The 21,437-nt window shown below is 39.7% G+C and overlaps 1 protein-coding gene across 1 annotated transcript in view; it reads right to left on the reverse strand.

The window, feature by feature from the left end:
- LOC118847684 (Fc receptor-like protein 2) overlaps positions 1-17,710 on the reverse strand; it is a 54,430-nt gene extending 36,720 nt beyond the window's left edge. Inside the window, exons 1-5 of the mRNA XM_036756262.1 lie at positions 17,666-17,710; positions 8,591-8,611; positions 7,220-7,465; positions 6,475-6,738; positions 5,960-6,244 (exon numbers count right to left, since the gene is read on the reverse strand). Of these exons, the coding sequence (XP_036612157.1) occupies positions 5,960-6,244; positions 6,475-6,738; positions 7,220-7,465; positions 8,591-8,611; positions 17,666-17,696 (847 nt within the window). The 5' untranslated portion in view covers positions 17,697-17,710. The remainder of the gene's footprint in view (positions 1-5,959; positions 6,245-6,474; positions 6,739-7,219; positions 7,466-8,590; positions 8,612-17,665) is intronic.
- Between the last annotated feature and the right edge of the window lie 3,727 nt (positions 17,711-21,437).

Consider the following 21,437-nt stretch of genomic DNA (forward strand, 5'->3'; position numbering starts at 1 on the left):
CTCACAACATCCTGGAAGGTAGGTGGTGTAATTACCCCCATTTTACAGATGGAGAAACTGAGATAGGTTTCAAATCTGAGTCATCTGGACTTCAAATCTAGCTTTCTTCCCACCATGTCACCTAGCTGTCTTAGATGGGCATCCCTTTTAGCTCTAAATCTGTTGTCCTATGAGAATCAGTTGAAGGAATTAGGAATATTTAGGCTGGAAAAGATTTATGCAGGAACATGATAGCTGTCTTCAGACAGGCCTTCCTGCTATCCTCAATAACATGCCATTCCATCTGCTGCCTTGATGCCTTTGTTCTGAGAGTCCCAATTTTCCTTCAGAGCCTGAGTTCAGGCATCATCTCCTCTAGGAAGACTTTTCTGGCTCTGACTTTCTCCGGTTTTGTCTTTGCACACCCTTGTGACTGCAACAGGATAGATACTTAAAGCCTGTTTGATTGCTCACAGGTCCAGACCAAGAAAAAGAAATTTTCATGAGTCAAGTCAATAAGCCAGACCTTCTGAAGGGCTGTGTGCCAGGCACTGTGCTGAGCTGTGGGAAGACAAATATAAGCAGGAAGAAAGAGAGGTAGTCCCTGCCCTCATGGAGTTTACATTCTAATGGAGGAAGATTCCACATAAAGGAAGCTATAAAGGTAGAGAAGGGCATGGTAGAGCAAGGCTAGAGTCAGGAGTGGGATCCTGGTGAGGGGTGACAAGAGGGCTGATCTGGGCCTCTTTCTTTTTTTTCCCATTTTTTCAATTTATTTTATTATATATTTAATACTTTAGTCTTCAACATTGATTTCCACAAGATTTTGCGTTACAAATTTTCTCCCCATTTCTACCCTCCCCCCTACTCCAAGATGGCAAATATTTTGATTGCCCTGTTCCCCAGTCAGCCCTTCCTTCTGTCACTCCACTCCCCACCATCCCCTTTACCCTTACTTTCTTGTGGGGCAGGGTAGATTTCTATGCCCCATTCCCTATATATCTTATTTCTCAGTTACATGAAAAAACAACTTTTTCTTTTGAGCATCTGATTTTAAAACTTTGAGTTCCAAATTCTCTCCCCTCTTCCCTCCCCACCCACCCTCCCTAAGAAGGCAAGCAATTCAACATAGGCCACATGCGTATCATTATGTAAAACCCTTCCACAATACTCGTGTTGTAAAAGACTAACTATATTTCCCTGCATCCTATCCTGCCCCCCTTTATTCAATTTTCTCCCTTGACCCTGTCCCTTTTTGAAAGTCTTTGCTTTTGATTACCTCCTCCCCCTATCTGCCCTCCCTTCTATCATCACCCTCCTTTTTATCCCTTTCCCCTTACCTTTCTGTGGCATAAGAAAGCCAGTTGAGTGTGTATGTTATTCCCTCTTCAGGTCAAATCCAACGAGAGCAAGATTCACTCATTCCCCCTCACCTGCCCCCTCTTCCTATACAACGAACTGCCTTTTCTTGCCACTTTTATGTGAGATAATTTACCCCATTCTATCTTTCCCTTTCTCCCTCTCTCAATATATTCCACTCTCATCGCTTAATTTAATTTTTTAGATATCACCCCTTCATATTCAACTCACTCTGCACCCTCTCTCTCTATATATAGATATGTATATGTATGTATGTATGTATGTATATGCCCTTCAGCTACCCTAATACTGAGGTCTCATGATTAATACACATCATCTTTTCATGTAGGAATGTAAGCAAAACAGTTCAACTTTAGTAAGTCCCTTCTGATTTCTCTTTCTTGTTTACCTTTTTATGCTTCTCTTGATTCTTATGCTTGAAAGTCAAATTTTCTATTCAGCTCTGGTCTTTTCACTGAGAAAGCTTGAAAGTCCTCTGTTTTATTGAAAATCCATTTTTTGCCTTGGAGCATGATACTCAGTTTTGCTGGGTAGGTGATTCTTGTTTCTGGAGGTCCTTTGACCTCCAGAATATCATATTCCAAGCCCTTTGATCCCTAAATGTTGAAACTGCTAGATCTTGGATTATTCTGATTGTGTTTTCACAATACTCAAATTGTTTCTTTCTGGCTGCTTGCAGTATTTTCTCCTTGACTGGGAACTCTGGAATTTGGCAACAATATTCCTAGGAGTTTTCTTTTGGGGATCTTTTTCAAGAGGTGATTGATGTATTCTTTCAATTTCTATTTTACCCTCTGGTTCTAGAAAATCAGGGCAGTTTTCCTTGATAATTTCTTGAAAGATGATATCTAGGCTCTTTTTTTGATCATGGTAGTCCAATAATTTTTAAATTATCTCTCCTTAATCTATTCTCCAGGTCAGTGTTTTTTCCAAGGAGATATTTCACATTGTCTTCCACCTTTTCACTCCTTTTGTTCTGTTTTATAATATCTTGATTTTACATAAAGTCACTAGTTTGCACTTGCTCCAATCTAATTTTTAAGGTGTTATTTTCTTCAGTGGTCTTTTGGACCTCCTTTTCCATTTGGCTAATTCTGCCTTTCAAGGCATTCTTCTCCTCATTGGCTTTTTGGAGTTCTTTTGCCATTTGAGTTAGTCTATTTTTTAAGGTGTTATTTTCTTCAGTATTTTTTTGGGTCTCCTTTATCAAGTCATTGACTTACTTTTCATGGTTTTCTTGCATCTCTCTCATTTCTCTTCCCATTTTTTCCTCTACTTCTCTTACTTGCTTTTCCAAATCCTTTTTGAGCTCTTCCAAGGTCTGAGACCAATTCATATTTTTCTTGTAGGCTTTTGATGTATGCTCTTTGACTTTGTTGACCTCTTCTGGCTGTATGTTTTGGTCTTCTTTGTCACCAAAAAAAGATTCTAGAGTCTAAGTTTGAATCTGAGTCTGCATCCTTTTTCACTGCCTGGCCATGTTCCCAGATGACTACTTGACCTTTGAGCTTTTTGTCAGGGTTTGCCTTCTTGTAGAGTAGAGAATGCTTTGTCCCAAGCTTTAGGGGCTGTGCTGCTGTTTTCAGAGCTACTTGTGCTCCACTGTCACTGCAAGCTCTGCCATGCCAGCACTGCTCCTCCCCCAAGAACTGCCAACCAGGATTGTGACCCAGATCAAAGCAGGGCAAAGCAAACCCTGCACTTCTGCTCTCGTCTGCCACTTGATTTCTCCTACCATGTGAGCCAGGGACTCTGGAAGCAGCTGCAGGAGCTTCCTGATGCTGCTATCACCACCATGCACCTCCTCCACCACCCCCAAGGCTGGGGCTGGACCTGCTTTCTAACCCTATCTAGCAGTTTTTCCACTAACCTGCTCTGTGGTCTTTGGTGTTTGTGGGCTGAGAAGTCTGGTAACTGCCACAGCTCAATGATTCATGGCCCTAAAGCCTGTTCCAGGCCAACTCCTGGTCTGGTCTGTCCTGGCACGGCCCACGCTAGGCTGTACTCTGCTCCCAGCACCGTGTGATAGACCCTTCTCAGAGACCATCCAGGCCATCCTGGGCTGGAGATCTGCTTCCCTCTGCTATTTCGTGGGTTCTGCTGCTCTAGAATTTGTTCAGAGTCATTTTTACAGGTGTTTGGAGGGATTTGGGGGAGAGCTTAAGTAAGTGCCTGCTTTCCATCCACCATCTTGGCTTTGCCCTCCCAATTAACACCTTTAGCAAAGTTGCAGGATATAAAATAAACTCACATAAATCATCAGTGTTTCTATATATTACCAATAAAACCCAGCAGGAAGAGATAGAAAGAGAAATTCCATTTAAAATAACTGCAGATAGTATAATATATATATATATATATATATATATATATATATATATATAATATGACACAATAATATAATATATAAATATATAATATACAAAATATAATATAAAATAAAAAATAAAAAAGTATAAAAAATAGAGTGTCTACCTGCCAAGACACCCAGGAACACAATTACAAAATATTTTCACACAAATAAGGTCAGATCTGAATAATTAGAGAAATACTAATTGCCAATAGATAGGCTGAGCCAAAAAAATAAAAATGCTAATTCTACCTAAATTAATTTACTTATTCAGTGCCATATTAGTCAAACTACCAAGGAATTCTTTCATAGCGCCAGAAAAAGTAAAAACAAAATTCATTGAGAAGAACAAGTGGTCACAAATGTCAAGGGAATCAGTGAAATAATATGAAGGAAAGAGGTGTAGCAGTACCAGATTTCAAACTATGTTAGCAAAAGGTAATCATTAAAACAAACTGTTGTTGGCTAAGATATGGAGTGGTATATCAATGGAATAGATTAGTTACACAAAACACAGAAGTATCTGACCACAGTAATCTAGTGTTTGATAAACCTGAAGTCCAAGCTTTGGGGGCAAGAACTCACTAACAAAAATTTCTGCAAAAACCAGAAAGCAGTCTGGAAGAAACTAGGCATAGAAGAACTTCTCACATCACATACCAAGATAAAATCAAAATGGGTAAATGATTTAGATATAAATGGTGATATCATAACATAAGCAAATAGGGATGCATGGAAAAAACTTCCTGTCAAGTATATGGATAAGGAAAGATTTTATTACCAAATAAAAGATAGAGAGGGTTATGGGAAAATAAACAGATAATTTTGACCCCATGAAATTAAAAAATAATTAATGCGGCCAAAGTTATAAGGAAAGCAGGAAATAGGAGGAGGGAAATTTATAGCAAATTTCTGTTATAAAGTCCTCATTTTTCAAATATATAGAGGACTGAGCCAGATTTATAAAAAAGAACAATTCCCTAATTGATCAGTTACCAATGGATATGAATAGGCAGTTTTCAGTGGAAGAAATAAAAGAAAACTATCAATAGTCACATTAAAAAAATGCTCTAAGTTGCTGAGAATTAGAGAAATGCAAATTAAAACAACTCAGAGATACTCTCATACCTATCACATTGGGTACCATGACAGAAAAGGAAATAACAAATGCTAGAGAGGATGTAGAAAAACAGGACCATTTATATACTGTGAAGTTGTGAACTAGTCCAACCATTCTGGAGAACAATTTGGAACTATACCCAAGGACTATAAAACTGTGCATACTCTTTTACCCAGCAATGCCACTACAAGGTATGTATCCCAAAGAAGTCAAAGAAAAAGGGAAAGGAGATTATACATATACACACACATGCACACAAACACACATAAGGACATATATATATATATATATATATATATATATATGCATCTATGTATATTTTTATTTATTTGTAGCACCTTTATGTGGTGGCAAAGAATTGGAAATGGAGAAGGTGCCCATCAGTTGGGGAATGGCTGAACAAGTTGTGGTATATGGTTGTGATGGAATAGTGTTGTGATATAAGAAATGACAAGGATGAGTTCAGGAAAAACCTGGGAAAACTTACATGAACTGATATAAATGGAAGGGAGAAGAACCAGGAGAACATTGTATACAGTAATAGCAATACTGTGATGATGATCACCTGTGAAAAACTCAGCTACTCTGATTAAGACAATGATTCACAGAGGACTTATAATGAAAAATGCTATCCACTTCCAGAGAGAGAACTGATGAATTCTGAAAACATACTGAAGCACAATTATTTCACTTTCTTTTATGTTTCTTGCTTTTTTTGCAATGTGGCTAATATGGAAATATTTTTTGCATGATTTTACACATATGATGGGTATCATATTGCTTCCCTTCTCAATGGGTGGGAAAGGGGCTGGAGGGAGGGAGAGAATTTAAGAGTCAAAATTTTGAAAACATACTGTTAAAATTGATTTGAGTGTGCTTGCTCAAGATGGAATTCACACTGCTTGCTTAGAACAAATTTCTGTTGCTTGCCCCCAGCCAGTTATTTACTTTTAACTCTGTTGATGTCCTAATGCAAGAGAAGGCCCACAGGAAAGCTAGTTAGCTGTCTCCAACACCACTCCCATTCCCAGAGAAAGGAAAAATACATTAGAAAGTATCTTAAGGTTTGAAGTAATGCCAAGTGCCCTTTCCTTACTTCTCAATCCCAGGCCAGCATCACTGTCACTCACTTTTCACACTGATCTTCACATGGTTGCTCTGTTTCCAAATATTCTGAGTCATGGCTTTTGCCTCACACCAGTATAACCCTGAGTCTTCCCTCCAGATGGCTGGGATCTGGAGCACCTGAGACTTCTTCCAGCCTGATGCAATGACTCTGCTATTTCTGAAGAAGGAGAAGTGGAGCTTGGTGTCTGACCTCTGTGGAGGGAGCTGGGTCTCACAGCTCAGGGTCACTGAGGTCCCCTCAATGGGCTCAGAGGTTGTGATTTTCAGCTCAGGGGGTGGAAACAGTTCTAGAGAGAGAAGGCAAACAGAGACCAAAACAATGAGTGTCAGAGGTCCTGTCTTGTTTTCAACTGAACAGATGAAGGGACAAACAGATGATTCCTTCTCATTTCCCTTCTATGCTCCATCCTTGAGCTCTCTCTCCTGTTATGTACCTACCCAGCCCTCCACATATAGAACCTGGCCTTGAATAGTCTTTCCCCTTCCTCCTTCTCCCCTCCAGGATTGAAGCTCATACCTTGGACTTGGAGCTGTACATGGCTCGAACTTTTTTCCTGAGAGAATAAAAAAAGAAGAACAACTCCTGTGCAGTGATAGTTGCCACTATAACTTAAGCCAACTTGTGGGATGGAGAAATCAGATTGTCTCAGGAAATAAGAAGAAATGCTTCCATCCTTATAGTATGTCACATTTCTGGCTGTCCTAGCATCACGTCCTCGGCATCTCAGGACCAATGTATCTCCTTCAAACACGGAATATGGGGTCTGCAGGATCAGTGGATCTGTAAGAGAACCCAGGAGACACTGGAGACCCAACTCCCATCCTTCCGCCTCTTCCTCCTTCCAATTGTCTTTAAAGGGACATGAACCGATAAATGGTGGGGTATCCAGATTCCCCCTATTCTTCCCACTTGACTCAGGTGTCTTACTAGCTTCCTCTCCCTGGAATAAGAAACTTTCCTAGATGATGTTCTCTCTGATAAATCCTAACATGTGCTTTGGGAAGGAAGTCCCATCCTTTCCTGTACTACTCTCAGTGGTCAGGGTTAGCCTCTAGCTGCCAAGGGATCTCAGGGTATCCAACTACTTTCTGAATGACTGACTGGGAAGTGCTGAAAGTTGTTACCTCCAGCTCTGCTGCTGCCCCAGTGATATCATGTGGCATTCTAGGGCCCCACTGCCTCTTCTCTTGGCCCTCCCTCCCTGTGGGAGACTGGTCTTAGAAACTCTGCCCAGAGTTCTGGTGAGGCTCTCTGTCCTCACCAGAAGAGACTACCAGGTTCACAGGGTCACTGAGGTCTGAGTCCTGGGTCTGGCATGCATATTTTCCAGTCTGATTAGTCTCAATGCTGTTTGTAGACCATTTATTTTGCCATCGTTGGTTTTTGTACCACCATGTTGTCCCTGGTTTGGAGGAGTTGAATCCATGGCAAGTCAGAGTCACTTTCTCCCCTTGGAAGATAGTGGTCCATGGAGGGCTGAGGTACACCACGGCTTTCTTTGCAAAAGCTGGGTGGGAGAAAAAGAACAGCATAAGATGAAGGTGCCTGTACACAATTCCTGGAGTAGGGGAAAGGTAGGAGAGGAGTAGGGAAGTCCTGGCCCCACAGTACCCTGGGATAGAACCCTGAAGCTTGGAGTTCCAGGTTTAGGTTCCCTGTCTCTGGCTCCCAACACATACACAGTCCACCTACCCACTTGAAATTTAATAAAAACCAGAGACTAGCACCCTGCCTTCCTAAAATGCTGAGCCTCTATCTGAGTCAGCCCAGGCTGACAGGAGAGGTTAGATATTGAATAAAGATTGGTTGGGGGAGAGAAATCAAAAGTGCCAAAATGAACCCAGGAGATCAGGACTTGTTTTGTTTTAATGGCAGGTCACATCCCCAGGAGACTGGATTGGTTCTGAAGCCTCCCTGGAAACTGACATCCAATCAAACTAGACACTCGACGTAGTTTATTCCCCCCTTGAGTGTTTCCAATGCTACCTGTACATGTTATCACATTTCACCTTTCACGCATGTGAAAGAGGCAGTGTGGTTGTTATCATTGCCTTTTTATAGATGAGAAAATTTGTCTCAGAGGTGAAGTGACGTGTCTAAGGTCACATTGGTAGGTAGTTTCAGAGCCCAAATCTCTTGATTCCAAGTCTAAGACTCCCTCCACTGCACCATTGTCAGAGGACCGAAGTTTGAATTCCAGTGTGAAGCTGTGTGATTCTGGAAACATGAGTGGGCCTCGGTTCCCTTTTCTGCATAATGAGGAGATTAAATTTAGATCATCTGCAAGGTCATTTCCAGGGCTAAAATGTGAGAGCTTATGATTCAAAGGATGGTCCTGTTTGCATCAGGATGCCCCACGGTCAGGCCCAAAGTCCTCAAATAGCAAATAATTATATCAGTGTTTACATCTGGTGGGCAGAAGAATCCTGAGCAAAAACTATTGAGAGACTCAGAGCATCCTGAGCCTGACCCACAAGATCAGTCAGGGAAGAGAGGCATGGCACTGCAGATCTCAGCCAAGAGGAGCAGGGCAGACAGGGCCACCTCAGACAGGCCTCTGTGGGCATCCTGTGGTGCTGAAGGAGACTGCATTACCCAGAGACCCCAGAGAGCAAAGAAAAGGGTGACTCACAAGCTTGTCTGCTGACCAAACCTGTGGAAGAGAAAAGAGCCGGAGGTTAAACTGAGCGGAGATTCCCAACACTTTTCAACTTTTCCAGCTTCTCAGAAATTCTTCAGATCCCTGTGTGATATTGTCTGCTTTCTTCAGTCCCCTAGGAACACTTGACCTAAAAGATCACAACTCTTGAGAAAGCCCTTCACAACCTGGCCCCCACCTCTTTCCAGCCTCAACATGTATTATACTGTTTCCGGGGCTTCGTGAGCCTGCTAAACCGGCCTGTATGTTCTTTCCCCATGACACTCCATCTCTGGAGTGCTCCTTTGCACTGTCTGTCCCATGCTTGCAATGTATGTCCTCTTCACATGCACTCCTAAAATCCGTCTTTTCCTAAGAATTCCCCTCAAACACCCACCTTCAGCAGGACGCCTTTCCTGATCCCTTAAGTACTAGTGCCCTGCCTCCTTAACTACCTTGATTCTAACAATCTGTATTTATTCTATCTACACCCATGTCTGCGTACTTTGTCTCCACTGATAGAATGCAAGGTTCTTAAGAGTAGGAATTGTTTTATTCTTTGTATTTGTATCCCCAGAGACTATCTCAGCACCTGGCACATGATAAGCCTTTAATAGATGTTTGTTGATTCATCAGTTTAATGTCTTTAAACATGAAACAGTTGTTTGCATTCAATCCAATTCAATTAGCATTTACCAAATGCCTATCACATGCCAGTCACTGTATTCAGCATTGGGGATACAAAAAGAGGCAAAAGACAGTTGCTGCTTTCAAGGAGCTCACAATATAATAATCCCTCTAAAAGTTTGGACTGTCAAGTCTGATAAACTGTGGAATCAAATAGCACAGAGTCATGGAAGAGCAGTGTATAAAGTGTTCAAATTAGTTTTTCCTTATACACACAGGAGCCCTGACCTAAAGGCAATGGAGTAGAGCAAAAGGAAGTTGACTCTTAAGGATCAAGAGACCTAGGTTCTAGTCCTGATTCTCTGACAGTTAAGTGACTTGGACAAGTTTTCCAAGTACTAATTAGGCTCTTTTGCATCATATTTTGTCAGGTTGTATCGATAATTTGTCTTAGTATTGGTTTGCATTTTTTACTTCATTTTTCCTTGGTGGGACTCATCCTGATTCATTATAGGCTTGAGTAATATTTGAAAATGTTTGCCTTCTTTACACCAACAGCCACTGCAATAACTCTAGTGGTAAGTGGAGTGTGTTCATGAGCTGCAGCTTCTGTATGTTTCCTTTGAAATCACAAAATTAAAAACACAATGAAAACACAACAAAAGAGACATCTGACTCTTAAAAGATAGTTGTATGATGTGAAATCCAGTACTCAGCTGCCAGATGACCAAGTCTGAGAAGCAGTTTCAGTCTGGTTTTATCTGGTCAAAGTCGGATGGGCCCGAGTCAGCTTAGTGTCAGTATAAGTACATACATGACCGCTGCTGTCACAAAATGAAACCATATCCTAATTCTTACTTGTCCCACATAATTAACATATTTCTGTAATATACTCCACATACGAAAAGGGATTTTCTCTATAAATACCTGATGCAGTCCTCAAGTCTTTGCCTAAAGAACTTACAATGAAGGAAAACTCATTAATCCTTGAGTCAGGTCAGTCCACCCTCAGCTCAAATTATTAGGGCATTTTTCCCGATACCATGGCTTCATTTGCTTCTTCACAACTTGTACCTATTATTCCTTTTTCTTTTCTCTGAGACTAAAGAGAATAAGTCTAATCCCTCTTCCAAATGATATCCCTTTGAATATTTGAAGACAGCCATCGTTGCCCCCTGAATCTTCTCTGCTCCAGATAAATCTTCTTTAGTTCCTCTAATTGATCCTTATATGATGTGGATCCTTCTGCATTCTGACTGATCTTCTCTGGACATTCTCCAGATTATCAATGTCCATAAATTGTAGTGTACAGCAAAAACAGAATTCATAATATCAATAGAGACAAGCAATGAAACTCTATTATATTTAAAGGAACCATAGACAATTAACCACTATCAATACTAAACATGTATGTGCAAATGGCATAGCATCTAAATACATAAATGAAAAGTTAACTGAATTGCGAAAAGATACATTTCTAAAACTACATCATAGGAAATTTTCATCCTTCTTTCTCATAGCAGGACAAATCAAAGTGAAAGATAAACAACAGAGAATATATAGAGCTGAAAAAATTATTGGAGAGTCTAGAGCTGAAAAACTTCTGGCATCTTTTGAATGGGAACATTAAAGGGAAATATATTTCTCAGTACTCTCTGTTGCCTTTATGAAAAAAGACCAAATGCCAGGAAATAAATAGTAAATAGTTATAAAAAAGCAGAAATACTAAACACTGCTTATATAGACTATAATGTGAAAAAATAGCAATTAATACAGGGGGCATGAGCAAAATATAAAGATCTAAATGGAGACTTTAAAACAACATTCTGAATGAGTGAGTTGATTAAAAAATTACTGAAACAATAACTATGTGAAAGACTATGACAAGACTGAGAAAATATATAAAATATTCAGAGATATAAGGCAATGCTTACAGGAAAAATTATAACCCTAAGAATATATATTTTCATAAAAAAGCAAAAGAGGATTAATAAATCAAATTTATAATTTAAAAATTAGAAATCAACAAAACTAAAATAAAAGCAAAAGTTTTTATATGCACACATTTGTGTGTGCATACACACACACATACACACACAGAGTGAGCCCATCTCCTTTCTATCTAAAGATAGGTGTCATGTTTTGTTATGAGTCCTCTGGAATTGTGGTTGGTAATTGTGTTGATCAGAGATTCTAAATCTTTCAAAGTTGTTTGCCTTTATAATATTGTTTTTATATAAATTGTTCTCATGGCTCTACTCAATTAACTTTGCATTAGTTCACACAAGTCTTCCCAGATTTCTTTGAAACCATCCCCTTGATCATTTCTTATAGTGCAATCGTATTCCATCACATTCGCATATCATAAATTTTTCAGCCATTCCCCAATTTAAGGATACTCCCTCAGATTCCAGTTCTTTGCCCCCACCAAAATGGGCTGCTATAAATATTTTTTATTATAAAGGTCATCTTTCTTTGATGTCTTTGAGGCATAGAGCTAGTGGCAGTATTAGTGAGTCAAACAAAGAGTATGCACAATTTAATGGCTTTTGGAGTATTGTTCAAATTGCTTTTCAAAATGGTCAGATCAGTTGATAATTCTACCTACATTAATGTACCTGTTTTCCACAGCCTCTCTAACATTTATCACTTTCTCCTTTTTTATCAGCTTTTCCGATCTGATGGGTGTGCAGTGGTACATTTATTTTAATTTGAATTTCTCTAATTATTAGCAATTTAGAGTAGTTTTTATATGTCTATTAATAGCTTAGCATTCTTCCTCTGAAAACTGCCTATTTGCATTATTTGACATTTATCAACTGCGGAATGTCTTTCATTCTTATAAATTTGAAATAGTTTCCAATATATATTAGAAATGAAACATTTATCAGAGAAACTTGTTGCAAAGATTTTCTCCAATTTCTTTTTTCTCTTCTACTTTTAGCTGCATTGGTTTTATTTGTGCATGAACTTTTAAATTTTTATGTGTGTGTTTTAAATTTATCTAGGTCTGAGAGAGGTAAATTAAGGTTGCTCACTAATTCTTTTTCTCTTATTGTCTATCTTCTCTTGTAACTCATTTAACTATCTTTTTAAGAATTTAGACACTTTGCTATTTGGAACATGTATTTTTAGTATTTATATGAACTTATTATGTAGGATACCTTTTAGCAAAATATAGTTTTCCTGTTCATCTCTTCTGAACTATTTCTTTTTACTGGTGTTTCATCTAGGATCATGTTTGCAACCCTTGCCTTTTTTACTTCAGATGAAAAATAATAGAATCTACTCCAACTCTTTATTTTAACTCTCTGTTTATCTTTGTATTTCAAGTTTTTTTTATAAGCAATATATTGTTAGATTCTAGTCTCCAATCATTCTGCAATTCTCTTCTGTTTTATGGATGAGTTCATTTTATTCACATTCACAGTCATGATTATTAGTTGTGGATTTATGTTCATCCTGTTCTCTCATACTTCTCTTTGTTTTCTGCCCTATCTTTGATAATTTTGTTTTGCTTCTAATTCCTCCCTTAATTTACCTTCCCTTTTATTCTTCCCTTTACTTTAACCCCTTTTCCTCCAGTTTCCCTATTGGGCAAAATGTATTTCTGTACCCAACTGTGTGTGTTTAGGGATATTCTTCCCTCCTCTGACCAGCAGAGCAGTCTGAGGTTCAATTGTTGCTATCCCCATTCCCTTATAGAATAAAATTCTACTTTTAAACCACATTTGTCTGAGATAATTTCTCCCATTCTTCTTTTCCCCTCTCCCAGTGTATTTTTCTTCCCTTTCCTTTACAATCTTTTTAAAAGATGCTCAAAATATAACAGAATCACTTCCAGGCCCTCTGTGTAATTAGAAGCCTTCTATGATAATGAGAGAATTCTGAGGAAATACGTCTAACAGCTTCACATACTTCACATGTAAATATTTTATAGCTGTTTCGGTTAGTCAATAAAATTTTATGAAATGCTTGCTATGGGTAAGGCATTGTACTGAGTGCTAAGATTATAAGAAAAGGAAAAGAATGGTTCCTGACCACAAAGAGCTCACAATTTAATGGAGAAGAGAAGAGGTAAACAGTTGTGTACTGACAAGCTACAGACAAGCTCCATAGGAAACAATCAACAGAGGGGAGACAGTAGAATTAAGAAGGATTAGGATAGGATTCATATAGAAGATAGGATTTTAGGTAGCCAGGAAGCCAAGGAAAGAAGCACAGGAGGCATGGGTGAGAAAGGAGAGCATGCCACATGTGGGGGATGGCCAGGGAAATGACCACAGTTGGGAGATGTTGTGTCTTGTTTGAGGAACAGCAAGAAAGCCATATTCACTGGATCAAAGACCAAGTGGGATATGGCTTGGGGTGGAAATGATACATAAAGGGTAAGAAGAATGGAAGTGTGTGTGTGTGTGTGTGTGTGTGTGTGTGTGTGTGCGTGAGAGAGAGAGAGAGAGAGAGAGAGAGAGAGAGAGAGAGGTTAGGAAGGACTTTCAACAACGACATGAACTAAAACAAAGTGGAGTAAGCAAAAAGAGGGCACAAGTTATACAAATACAGAAACATTATGAAGAAAAACAGCATTGAAAGACATAAGAATTCTGATCAATGCAATGACCAACCATATCTTCAATGGAAATGATGAAATATGCCCCCCCCCCCCTCCTGACAGAGATGACAGACAAAAGGTGCAGAGAGAGAAATGCATTCTTGGACATTTCCACTGTGTGGATTCATTGCTTGACTATGCTTATTTGTTATAGTGTTTGTTCTTTATTTCTTTCAGGTTTAAATTGGGGGTGAAGTTGGGATGGGATTAGAGGATTGGGACTGAAGATGGGATTAGGAATACTGATGACAAAAAACAAGGGGGTCATTGAAACATTTTTTTAATGCTAAGAAGTGAAAAGGAAGTTCAGAAGGAAGCATAGACAAGCAAGACAGTAAGTAAGTAAGATTTATTATGTGCTTTCTTTTTTTTAAACCAAGCAATATAAAAGGGTGATTCATCATCTCACACAGGATAATCTTTTTGTGTTCTGCTATGTGTATGGCAATGTTCTTTTTTTGATGTTTTATTTTAGAATTTTAATTAAAACCTCCCGGAATATCCAGTGGTTAATCTGCCAAGGCACACTCAAGACCTATATTTATACGAAGACAAAATACTCCTTAAAGAAATAAAGAACAATTTAAGTTACCTGGAGGCCTATGTAGTGCTCCTGGATGGGCAGTGCCAATACAAAAATTGTGATACTACCTGAATGCATGTACAAATTTATTGCTATACCAGTTAAACTACCAAGGGAATACTCTATGCTCAAAATATTAACAACAATTCATTCAGAGCAACAAAAGATACACTTTCTCAAGGAAAATGATGAATTGAAGTAAACATGATGGGGGAATACTACTTCCAGACCTCAAAATATACTATAAAGAAGTAATAATCAAATCAATTTGGTAATTGTCACCTCCCTAATATACCCACTATCCCATTCACCATGACAGTTTTTTCAAATCTTTTCATCTGTCCTCAAACCTCTCATTGTTCCCCCTCCTTCTCCGCTCTCAGTTGAGAACCTTGCTTCACATTTAAAAGTTGAGGCTATTCACTGAGAATTCCCTCTTCTCTCCTCATTATGTCAAATCACTCAGATACCTTTTTGCTACCATCTCTTCCTTCACCTCATCTGACATGAAGAAGTGACCCTTCTCCTTGCCAAAGCAAACCCCTCTACATCCACCAGTGATCCCATTCCTTCCCAACTTCTCCAGCAGATTGTCTCCTCTATTATCCCCACTCTCACTAATCTTTGACTCTCCCTGTCTATTGGCTGCTTCCCTACTGGTTACAAACATACCCATCTCTCCCCACTCCTCAAAAAGCCCTCAATGAGTCCATCCATCCCAACTAGGTCTCATCCTATATCTCTCCTCCTTTTCATGGCTAAACTCCTTGAGAAGGTTCTCTTCACTTGGTGCCTCCACTTCCTTTCCTCTCACTTCCTTCTTAACTCTCTATAGTCTGGCTTCAGATCTTGTCTTTCAGTGAAACTACTCTCTCCAAAGTTAATAGTAATCTCTTAATTTCCAAATTTAATGGCCTTTTCTCAATTTTCATCTTTCTGGAGCTCTTTGTAGCCATTTAAATAGTCATTCACTCTCTTTCTCCTTGATACTCTCTTTTGTCTAGGTTTTAGTCATCCCACTTTCTCCTGGTTCTCCTTTTACTATCTGACCACTCCTTCTACCAATCTGACTACTCCTCAGTCTTCTTCACTGGATTTTCATTCAAGTTGTACCTACTAACAATGGACATCCCACAGGGCCCTTGTCATTGGCCCTCTTCTCCCTCTATATTATTTTGTTTGGTGCTTTGATCAATTTTCGTGTATTCAATTGTCTTCTTTTTGTAGATGACTTTAAAATCTCATTGTCCAGCCCTAAGATCTCTCCTGACCTCATGTTTTGCATCTCCAACTTCCTATCAGAGGTCTCAAACTGATTGTCCCAGTGACATCGCAAACTCAGCATGTCCAAAACTGAACTCGTTATCTTTCCACCTACTCCCTTTCCTCTTCCTAACTTTTCTATTACTGCTGAGGATACCTCCCATCCTCCCAGTCACCTAGGTTCACAACCCAGGTATTATTCTCAACTCCTCACTCTCTCCCACTGCTCATATCTGATCTGTTGCAAAGGCCAGTTGATTTTACCTTGCAAACATCTCTCATGTATATCCCTTTCTCTCTCCTGACACTGCTCCCTCTGTATGCCCTCATTGTCTCGCATCTGGACTATTGCAATAATCTCTATAGTTGGTCTACCTGCCACAAGTTTCTCCCCACTCCAACCCATACTCCAGTCAGCTGACAAAATAATCTTCCTAAAAACACAGATCTGACCATATCATACTCCCCCTCAGTAAACTCCAGTAGCTCCTTATCACTTCCAGGATCAAATATAAAATCTTCAATCATTCAAAACCCTTCATAACTTGACCCCTCCGATTTTCATTCTTCCTATCCCTTACATTCCCCTTCACCCAACCACATTCTGAGTTTTTGTTACTGTCCTCTTTGCTGCTCCTTACACAAGAGCACATCTCCCAACTCCGGGCACTTTCACTCACTGCCCCCCATCCCTGGAGTTCTCTCCCTCTTCATCATCACCCCCTGGCTTCCCTGGCTTCCTTCAAGTCCTAACTAAAATCCCTCCTCTTACAAAGAGCCTGTTCTGATCCCCTCTAATGGTAGTGCCTTTGCATGCTGTGAGCTCCTTGAGAGCAGGGACTGTCTTTTGCTTTTCTTTTTATCTCCAGTGCTTAACACAGTGCCTGGCACATATTAGATAATACCTGTTTAATGACTAGCTGACTACCCTACTTCAAGTCCTAATTACCTCTTGCACAGATCACTGCAATAATTTCCTACTTTGTTTCTCTTCTTTCCATCTCTCTCCTTTCTAATCCATCTATTCCATAACATCAAGTTAATTTCTCTTAAACACAAATGAGACCACATTACCCTCCAACTCAAAAATTCTTAATCACTCTTATTCTTCTAGGATAAAGTAAAAAAAAAGAATTCCACCTGGCATTTAAGTCCCTCACCAATTTGCTTCCCACTTACCATTCTGATTTTATTTCCTATTGCTAGCCTTGGTGTACTTTCCATTTCAATCAAACTGATGTGGTATTTATTACACCAGGACAGAAATGTACACCATTTGTAGAGAACACACACAATTTGCATATCTCCTGTCTCTGTGTCTTGATGCAAGTGGCCCTCCCCATCTGTAATGGGTCTCCTCCTCTTGGAATCTCTAGATTCCTTTAAGACACAGCTCAAGTTCTGTCTTCTGTAGCAGGTCTTTCCTTAGCCCAGTTGTCAACAGACTTGTCTTTTTGAAAATACTCTCCATTATTCTAAATGTATTTTGAATTTAGTTATCTTTGAAACCTAAAGACAGGCCCCATTCCATTTTTGCTTTTGCAACGCCCGTCCCTTCATTCAGTGCCTTGCTTTGGGAAAAAAAAAAAAAAGTTTTTTGAATTAAATTAGTTCCTTTGCAAAGGAACTCAGATCGATTAATCTTTAAAATCTATGTCTAGGCGATTTTTTGGAGCTTTTAAGATTAAAAACGGACATACTGGGTACCTAGAAGCTGATGTCAGCAATTTTTCTACACTATCAAGGTTTTCCATTTTTCTGTTGTTTGATTTGCCTTGTCCTCCCTCTTTTCAGCTTTGCTCTGGTCCTGTAGTCCTGACCTTAAAGAACAGACTACAATTTCCATCTTCTTGAAGAGATAGATTCTCTTTCTATCCCAGCTTCCTCAGGACAGGGGCTTTTATTCAAGGAGTAAATACATTCTCAGAAAGTCAGGATTCTATCTGGCCCCCCTCCAGGTCCTCCTCTGAGTCATTGTACTCACCAAGCATCAATAGCAATGCCCACAGCAGCATGGGGGGTAGTAGGAAGGGAGATTTTCCGAGTATTAGAAAATGGCAACTCCAAGATCAAAATCGGGGAGTTTCCGAGATACTCTTTAAAACAGCTGGTGAAATCAGCAAAAGGGAAGTCAAAAAGACCTTCCTCAACTGTTAACCCACACTTCCTCCCCTGCAGACATCGAGAAAATACAAGACATTCTCCTCAAGTACACATTCCATCCCCCACCCCTCCCCTTGGCCTGTGGCAATCCTTAACTTCCTTATCTGCTATACCCCAACAGAACAGGTTTCTTCAGGTCCAGTTTCCCAGGAGAAATTGCCTCAACTTACTCTCTCTGATTTCAGGGAAAATGTCAGACTGTGGTCCTTTTTGAATCCCAACCATATCTGCTTTGCATCTTTCAAGGGGCATCTCCCGCCACTACTTTGAGACACATTGTGTTTCTTTCCTCACTTATAGTCATACCTGTGAAAATTTGATCATTCACTCGTGTGATGACTAAAAAGCTTGAGAGATGCAATGGTTTCTGGGTAATTTGATCCTCTTATGAATAACTCCGGGAGGTTATTCATAAAAGGACAGTCTTTTGGCCATCTCTCTTAGACCAAAGACCCCTCATGGTGGCATGCACTTCAAAGAGGAGATGTTTCTGGGGTGCTCTTGGGGAGATCCTGATCAGCTCTGATTGGTTAATCACATGAGAAGTAGGCTAGCTATCTTTGGGTGTGTGACTCAGGTCTCTCAAATCTTGGTCAAAGAGACATCAATTTCCTTCTCAGGTGTCTTTGTAGTAGGGAGAATCAACGTTTTTCCAGGGCCTATCTGAGCAAACACAATGAACAGAAATACACCCATTGGCCCGGACTTGCACAACTTGGCGGTGGGTAGGGGCCAAAATTAAAATAAGCTAAGTTTCTTTGGGCTGCTCACTTTCCAGGTAAAGGTATAATTAATGATTAAACTATTTTGCAAAGAAACTTCATTTTAAATGGGAAATTTCAATTAATAACACTTATTAAGATTTTTATTTATCATGAAATTCCTCTTCTCAGATTAGACACAGACTGATGATAGTTGGTTGCCATGGGTCATGTGACCAACAGGAGAGGGTGCACAGTGGCAACCCACCTGCCAAGTAAAAGATAGGCACAACAGTGACCAACGGAAGGTGGGTTAAGTGGGGCATGGACAAAGCACTTGTTATATCTTTACTTTCTTTTACCTCTGTACATTTTTCATGGGCTGCCCAAAGTCCTTTGGCAGGCCACAATCAACACACAGGCCATATGTTGTGCAGGTCTGCATTAGCCCAAACTTATGATTTCTTTTACTGTCTGATTAAATCTTGGCCTGGGCAAATCTTTTTTTTTTTTCTAATGGTAGCCATTTTTAAATTTTTTTATTTATTTAATATTTTTAGTTTTCAGTATTAATTTTCACAAGATTTTGAATTACAAATTTTCTCCCCATTTCTACCCTCCCCCCACTCCAAGATGGCATATATTCTGATTGCCCCATTCCCCAGTCAACCCTCCCTTCTGTCACCCCACTCCCCCTCCCATCCCCTTTTCCCTTACTTTCTTGGAGAGCAAGATAGATTTTTTATGCCCCATTGCCTGTATATCTTATTTCCTAGTTGCATGCAAAAACTTTTTTTTAAACATCTGCTTTTAAAACTTTGAGTTCCACATTCTCTCCCCTCTTCCCTCCCCACCCACCCTCCCTAAGAAGGCAAGCAGTTCAACATAGGCCACATGTCTATCATTATGCAAAACCCTTCCACAATACTCATGTTGTGAAAGACTAACTATATTTTGCTCCTTCCTATCCTATCCCACTTTATCCAGTTTTCTCCCTTGACCCTGTCCCTTTTTGAAAGTGTTTGCCTCCTTCCCCATCTGCCCTCCCTTCTGTTGTCCCCCCTTTTTTTTATCTTCTTCCTCCTTCTTTCCTGTGGGGTAAGATATCCAACTGAGTGTGTATGTTATTCCTTCCTCAGGTCAGATCCGATTAGAGCAAAACTCACTCATTCCCTCTCACCTGCCTCCTCTTCCCTCCCAACAGAACTGCTTTTTCTTGCCACTTTTATGTGAGATAATTTACCCCATTCTATCTCTCCCTTTCTCCCTCTCAATATATTCCTCTCTCATCCCTTAATTTGATTTTATTTTTTTAGATATCATCCCTTCATATTCAACTCACCCTGCACCCTCTCTCTATATATATGGATATGTATATGTATGTATGTATGTATATGCCCTTCAGCTACCCAAATACTGAGGTCTCATGATTAATACACATCATCTTTTCATGTAGGAATGTAAGCAAAACTGTTCGACTTTAGTAAGTCCCTTCTGATTTCTCTTTCTTGTTTACCTTTTCATGCTTCTCTTGATTCTTGTGTTTGAAAGTCAAATTTTCTATTCAGCTCTGGTCTTTTCACTGAGAAAGCTTGAAAGTCCTCAATTTTATTGAAAATCCATATTTTGCCTTGGAGCATGATACTCAGTTTTGCTGGGTAGGTGATTCTTGGTTTTAATCCTAGCTCCATTGACCTCTGAATATCCTATTCCAAGCCCTTCAGTCCCTTAATGTAGGAGCTGCTAGATCTTGGGTTATTCTGATTGTGTTTCCACAATACTCAAATTGTTTCTTTCTGGCTGCTTGCAATACTTTTTCCTTGATCTGGGAGCTCTGGAATTTGGCGACAATATTCCTAGGAGTTTTCTTTTGGGGATCTATTTGAGGAAGTGATCGGTGGATTCTTTCAATTTCTATTTTACCCTCTGGCTCTACAACATCAGGGCAGTTCTCCTTGATAATTTCTTGAAAGATGATATCTAGGCTCTTTTTTTGATCATGGCTTTCAGGTAGTCCAATAATTTTACATTATCTCTCCTGGATCTATTTTCCAGGTCAGTGGTTTTTCCAATGAGATATTTGATATTGTCTTCCACCTTTTCATTCCTTTGGTTCTGTTTTATAATATCTTGATTTCTCATGCAGTCACTAGCTTTCACTTGCTTCAGTGTAATTTTTAAGGTAGTATTTTCTTCAGTGGTCTTTTGGACCTCCTTTTCCATTTGGCTAATTCTGCCTTTCAAGGCAGTCTTCTCCTCATTGGCTTTTTGGAGCTCTTGCCATTTGACTTTGTCTATTTTTTAAGGTGTTATTTTCTTCAGTATTCTTTCGGATCTCCTTTAGCAAGTCATTGACTTGTTTTTCATGGTTTTCTTGCATCATTCTCATTTCTCTTCCCAATTTTTCCACTACTTCTCTATCTTGCTTTTCCAAATCCTTTTTGAGCTCTTCCATGTCCTGAGACCAGTTCATGTTTTTCTTGGAGGCTTTTGCTGTAGGCTCTTTGACTTTGTTGACTTCTTCAGGCTGTATGTTTTGGTCTTCTTTGTCACCAAAGATTCCAAAGTCTGAGTCTAAATCTGAGTTCATTTTCATTGCCTGGCCATGTTCCCAGCCAACTACCTGACCCTTGAGTTTTTCATCAGAGTTTGACTGCTTTTAGAGTAGAGATTAGTTTGTCCCAAGCTTGAGGGGTTGTGCTGTTGTTTTCAGAGTTATTTCTATACAGCCAGCTCTGCCATATCAGCACTCCTCCTCCCGCAAGAACCACCAACCCAGACTGGACTCAGATCTTAAGCTGGCTCTGCACCCCTGCTCTGATCCACCACTTAATTCCTCCCACCAGGTGGGCCTGGGGCCAGAAGCAACTGCAGCTGTAGTTCTGTAGCTGT

This window comes from Trichosurus vulpecula, chromosome 4 (assembly GCF_011100635.1).
Source record: "Trichosurus vulpecula isolate mTriVul1 chromosome 4, mTriVul1.pri, whole genome shotgun sequence".
Lineage (NCBI taxonomy): Eukaryota > Metazoa > Chordata > Mammalia > Diprotodontia > Phalangeridae > Trichosurus > Trichosurus vulpecula.